The 5,901-nt window shown below is 44.8% G+C and overlaps 2 protein-coding genes across 2 annotated transcripts; one reads left to right on the forward strand and one right to left on the reverse strand.

Moving 5' to 3' along the window:
* Window positions 1–2,898: 2,898 nt before the first annotated feature.
* On the forward strand, window positions 2,899–4,017 carry LOC136533186 (cysteine and histidine-rich domain-containing protein RAR1-like; the record flags this gene model as incomplete). Its single annotated transcript, XM_066525756.1, has 3 exons — window positions 2,899–3,061; window positions 3,251–3,471; window positions 3,558–4,017. Coding segments are annotated over 3 exons (477 nt in total), but the record flags the coding sequence as incomplete, so codon positions are not given.
* A 140-nt stretch (window positions 4,018–4,157) lies between these two features.
* On the reverse strand, window positions 4,158–5,120 carry LOC136533187 (uncharacterized). The gene is made up of 2 exons (XM_066525758.1): window positions 4,895–5,120; window positions 4,158–4,765 (listed from the first exon to the last, which is right to left on the reverse strand). The coding sequence occupies exons 1-2, from the start codon at window positions 5,085–5,087 to the stop codon at window positions 4,290–4,292; spliced, it is 669 nt and encodes a 222-aa protein (XP_066381855.1). The 5' UTR covers window positions 5,088–5,120; the 3' UTR covers window positions 4,158–4,289.
* Between the last annotated feature and the right edge of the window lie 781 nt (window positions 5,121–5,901).

The raw sequence follows: 5,901 nt of genomic DNA on the forward strand, positions 1-5,901 counted from the left end.
TTCCTACCTTGGTATGCACTGAGCCACTGCCAATATTTTGACTTCAATATTAGTGTGTACTGTATGATGCACTATGACATTGTCAGTATGGTTGTCTAGTTGAGAATTGACTTAAACCTAACCAACAATTGGTAATACCCAAAACAAAATCTAACATCGTGTGTGGGAAATCCTTGAGTGATCAAATCACTTGCGCTGCTTCACTCAGCTCAATTGGTGTCCCTGCAGGTTGTCCACTATCCAAATGATGCAGTAATTATCAAAATTAGGTTTCGCCAATAAGTTAGCTTTGCCAAAAAAAAAAAAAATGCTCTGTGGGGACATGAACCAAACAGGCAAAATTTGTGCTTTGTGAAAATGCAGCTATGTCAGCAAGTCTTCTTCTCTACTCCCTCTGTCCCAAAATAAGTGTCATCTCACTTCCTGAGAAGTCAAACACTTTTTACTTTGACCAAATATATACAAAAAACATTAATATTTATGATGCATGATAAGTATCATTAGATTAATTGTTAAATATATCTTCATAATAAACTTATTTGGAGATGCAAATGTTGTTAATATTTTCTATAAATCTAGTCAAACTTAAGAAAGTTTGACCTACACAGAATCCAAAACGACATTTATTTTGGGACGGAGGGAGTATATATTTACTGTTACATCATTGATATTCACAAATTAGATTTATGTTCTATTTTGGCTATTTTATGATAGAGCAAACATTGTATCCAAACATAGCTTAAATGAGCAACAACTCCTCTGTGTTTTGTGCTCATTTTGTTCTTTACTTACTCCTGGAGTATTTGGAGTTTCTTATACATGATAGTAATACAGTAGAGTCTTTTATAAAGATAGGCCATATGGCAGTTTCTCTGTAAGGCTCTGCTGCCTGAAAGGGGGGAAATCTGTTTGCAGTTGTGTGGATTGACTTCTGTGGTGTTGTTTGGGTTTCATATGACATTAAGATTTTTGTTGCTTCGGACCAATGTTATCAGAACATCTAGTCGAGGCTAGTCATAGACCACTGATCAGACGGATTAGTCGTCATCAGGGCTGGTTAGTCGGTCATGTAGTCGTCCAGGTGCCTAGATGGAATACCCATGTATATGTAAATGTATGTAAATACCATCATAAATTGGCAAATGAAAGAGGCAAACAAAGCAAGCAGCCAAGCACATCAGTCGGTTGAGGATGAACCTGCGACTGCTGCAGCTTGAGCACGGGCTGCTGCAGCTTGAGAACCTGGAGTTGGAGATGCCTGAGAATTGAGAACCACCTGTGGCCGCTGCAGCTTGACTGCTTGAGGACGGGCGCGGGGAAGGGAGCTCCTCCAGGTTCTTGGTGCTGGTGGGAGGACCAGAACGAGGCGGGAGGAACAAGCAGTGCAGAAAAAATGAGACATCTCCGCGCGAGCGTGAAAAAAAGCAGCGGCTACGCGACTTGGGAGCTTCTCTCCTCCTGTCCACGATATATATATTGGAAACCTAATGGGTTTGCTAAGACTGACCCAAATTCTTCCCTCACCACAAAAGTTACTTGGGCTGTACAACTAGTTGTCTGGGTGGCCCATGATTAGTTGGACAATTAGGTTTCTAGTTGAGGTAATCGGATCGAGGGTTCTAATCGAGGTCCTTGTTACAATAAGGACAATTAATTGTGATTAGTCGTCCTATTTAACAACATTGCTTTGGACATATTATGCTCAATGCATTTCCATTACGCAGCAGAGCAAATGAAGGTATGCTTCTGATTTGAATATAGTGTAAATATGATGCTTTGCCTTTTCCTTACTCCCTTGGATCCCAAATATAAGTCAATTAGGCTTGGGCACAAGAACTAGGGTATGGTGTACAGTGACCCTATTACCCATCAGTCATTGCTCGAGTTAAGATAGATGACAAGTTGTGTTGCATTGATTAGGGTGCATCTAACTAGGGGCAGACATGTAAGAATGAGAGTAAAAGGTGCATTGGAGTTGTAATGGACTTATATTTGTACATTTGAGAGAAGGCTAGATGGACTTATATATGGGATCGGAAGGAGTAAAAAAAAGATGTGCTCTTTTTTTTTAATTCATGTAATGTGCTAAGTTTACACAAACTATCTCTCTGTGCTTTGGCTACTTACCAACCCAATACAAAAACCATTGGGCAGATCACTACATCCACTTTGAATATCTGTGAATTAGCCACCTTGCTTTTCATAGTAATATGCAGGTATATTTCGTATTTGGATGCTCACGTTTAATTTTTGGTGTCTTGACTTAAACTTGTAAACTGCAGTATTTACCAGAGACTGAATTGACATAAGTTACCAACAGCAATTGTAGGCAATGAGAATAAGTGCTTGATTTCAAATCGCTGGATGGTTATGTAATTTATGATCACCATGACCATGAAGTGACTTAGATGACCACTAAGGTGTAGGCAACAGTTGACTAAAATTAATAAAGAAAGAATAAAGAAGGCTAAGTGGTAGTTGCTTATATATATCTAACTATCTAAGGTTAAGAGTTGTGGGTCATGGCTGACCATAAGTTGCTTGATTTTATATTTCACTGTAGACTCTGAAGTGATTTGTTTTATCAGCAGTTGATGAAAAGTGCTTCTGATGGTTAAGTAGCAGAACACACTAGTAGAAATGTGTGGGAAATTCTCTAATAAAATCTGCATGAATGGGCTCAGCTCAACATATTTATTCAACTCTCCATGAGATCCAGATATACGTCTCAATTTGCTGGTGAATTGATGCCTTTCTACCATTATTCGTTATGAAATAGTGTTTTTAAGGTCGTCTACGTTCTGGTTTTGATCATGGTGTTTTATCATTATAGACCAATATCATTCAACCACCTCTTGTATCACCAGAGAAAGGAGTAACTGACCGCATGCTCTATTTTGGTGTAGATGCACAACAGGAAAGCATACAACCGAAAAACCAATCACAAAAGCTGTTTCAACTAATAACCCTATAAAGGCAACACCAATCCAGTCCTCTAAGCAGGGTGTGGGAGTTGATGCATGTGCAAGGTGTCGTCAAGGTTTCTTTTGCTCTGATCATGGTGAGTTTGTATTTACAGTAATCTTGTTTTTGTTAAACTGATTGATTCCTATTTATAAGTGTTAGCAGTTTACCACCCTGCACATATGTTTGGCCACACCATATGGTCCTTTACAGTAATAATTTGGTAAAAAGCATTATTAGCTACCTCTAGAAAATCGTTAAGTGGAGCTTGTGTTGCTGTTTTCAGGATCACAGCCCAAGCCACAAAAACCAGCTGCTACCGATGATACAAACAAGGAACCTGTTGAGAAATCCTCTGATCCACCGCCCAAGAAAAGGATCGATATAAATGAACCGAGGATATGTAAAAATAAAGGATGTGGTAAATCCTACAAGGAGAAGGATAACCATGATTCTGCATGTGACTACCATCCAGGTCCTGCTGTTTTCCATGACAGGATGAGAGGGGTATGTATCTGTTCAAAGTTACATGTTGGTTTCTGCCTCTGTAAATAACTAGTCTCGCCATATCAACCATGTATCTGTTCTTGCAGTGGAAATGCTGTGATGTTCATGTCAAGGAGTTTGATGAGTTTATGGAGATACCTCCATGCACAAAGGGTTGGCATAATGCTGATGCGGTGTGAATTCACACCATGCTTAAGCTATTTTTGTGTTGTATCTCGTACCATGTAAACACCATCTTTCTGCAATTTATTGAGAATTTCATTCGGAAGTGTGAGAAAACTTTGACGATGAGCTGCTTAAGCTTTGCGCAAGGTGGTTGTTTGGAAAACTTGCGTGATTCTCCTTGTACTCTGGAACATTACTTGAAACAACATTTGGCGTGGGATGTTCACCTGTTTGAAGCTGAAGGTTTTTAATATTTATTTAACCGTGTCAAAGCCAGAGAGGTTGGCGCATGTTGTGGAGCAGTAGAGGTGCTGTGTAGTGTGTTTCTTGTGTGTGTTCCATTATCACCAATTTACCATGGCTGTTGGTGAAGCTCTGTTCGTTTACTGGTTTGCTCGGTTTGAGCAGGCAAAGCCTGGACCATGGAACATTACTGGTTCTGCTGCTCGTCTGGACCAGAAAAGGTTGTTGCCCATCTTCGGTTGGCACGGTTACATTTGTAATGAAACGTAGCTGCGCTCTTTACTCTGTGGAACATACAATCTCTTGCATTATTGGCAGCTGTTTTCGCTTGCATACACTTGGTATTATGTCATGGATACCAGAAGATTACTTCGAACCGGACATGGGATTCAAATGTAAGTAGTACTGTACTATACTGGTACTTTGGACACGGCAGCGTTCACGTTCAAGGGCTGTTGCCTCCACCCAGCGAACGGCGGAGGCCACACCGGCGTCTGCACCGCCGGGGGCGTCGGCCTCAGCTCCGGCTCCCGCGGGGCGTTCCCCTGGTGGTCACGGTCACGGTCGGCTGCCATGGTCGTCGCGACAGCGGAGCTGCCGCTAGCTGCGGCGCACCTTGTGAAGAAGGCGAGGCGGGAGCCCAAGACATACGAGGAGGAGGCGGCGGCGGCGGAGCCAGGCGCCCGGGCCGGGACGATGCGCGAGACCGTGAGCCCCTGCGGCGCGCAGAGCTGCTCCGTGGCGCCGAGGACCCTCGCCGCGCACGGCGAGGCTGACGCTCCTGGCACGGCCACGTCGAAGTTGCCGCGCCCGTCGGTCTGCGCCGCGTGGAGACCCGCGCCTCCGCCTCCACCGTCGCCGGCGCATTTCACCGCCACGACCACACCTGTTATACAAGCACAAAAGGCACGAGCGCGCACGTGCGTGTCACGCTCGGACCCTCAGGCGCCGCGCGTCGGCCTGGCTGACACGACAGGGACAAGTGAGACCAGACCACCAGTGTACGTGTACGTACCGGAGAGGTCGTGTCCCGCGGCGCAGTCGACGGAGCCGCGGAGGCGGAGCGCGGGCGCTGCGCTCTCGCACGGCACCGCGCCGATGAGCGCGACGGCGAGGAGCAGCAGGAGCGCCCCGACGAGGGGAACCCGAGGAGCCATAGGCGATCTGCTTGGACATGGAAGCTGAGGGACTTCTTTTATTGAGATCATGGCGGCCGGCCATCAACCATCATGTAGCGTGGCCACTGGCCAACCAACTTGTCAGCCTCTACACGGGCACTGGCGCTCAGCTGAACTCATCAAGCAACGGCATAAATAGCCAGCTCTGAGCCTCCCAACAAAAGCAGAGGGCGGAAGACAAGTCCACCGCGGCCGCGGCCGCTCGCCAGGCCCTTCGTAGCACCACCAGTCAGCCATTGAAGCATCGGGCCCGTAGGCTGTAGCGTGGAGTAAACACGCCGCTCGTATTTGGACAAGGCACGGTGGGACTGCGAGAGCGTGGGAGATGGTTTTAGTACCACATCGGGACTAGGCAATGTGCCGGTATTATAATACAGTTAAAATTATTTTTTGGGTGCATTTAGGGTCATCAAACGACAAACGTCGACATTAAACTTTCTACTCAAGGGTTGATGAAGACGAGCACTAGCATGGAAGAAGTGGCTTTGGGCTTATAAGCTCGTACATCATCATGATATGGCTTCACAAAGATGAACTTGTGATGTCGGCCCATGCAAGCTGAGGGACTTCTTTATTTAAAATTTATATCATATATAAGCTTTAGCATTGTCGACATTTCTTATTCTTATTTCTGCGAAACACAGTACATGTGCAGTTACTCATATATACATACACAAACACTCGCCATACCGTACAACCACAAGCGTCTCACTATCGACAAACACTTCGTCTACCACTGAAAGAGTGGCGTTGTTAAATCCTAGAATAAGTTTTAGAATGAAAGGATCAAGATGCACAAGAGGGAGGTGAATTGGGCTAATTCTAAAATTCACTTAGCCCACTT

Source organism: Miscanthus floridulus, unplaced genomic scaffold (assembly GCF_019320115.1).
Source record: "Miscanthus floridulus cultivar M001 unplaced genomic scaffold, ASM1932011v1 fs_7_1_2, whole genome shotgun sequence".
NCBI lineage: Eukaryota > Viridiplantae > Streptophyta > Magnoliopsida > Poales > Poaceae > Miscanthus > Miscanthus floridulus.

Excerpts from the sequence above, each read along its gene's own strand:
- LOC136533187 (XM_066525758.1), bottom strand. The coding sequence starts at position 5,087 with ATGATCTCAATAAAAGAAGTCCCTCAGCTTCCATGTCCAAGCAGATCG. Across the intron at positions 4,766-4,894 it reads CGCGGGACACGACCTCTCCG|GTGTGGTCGTGGCGGTGAAA; the intron begins GTACGTACACGT and ends CTTGTATAACAG.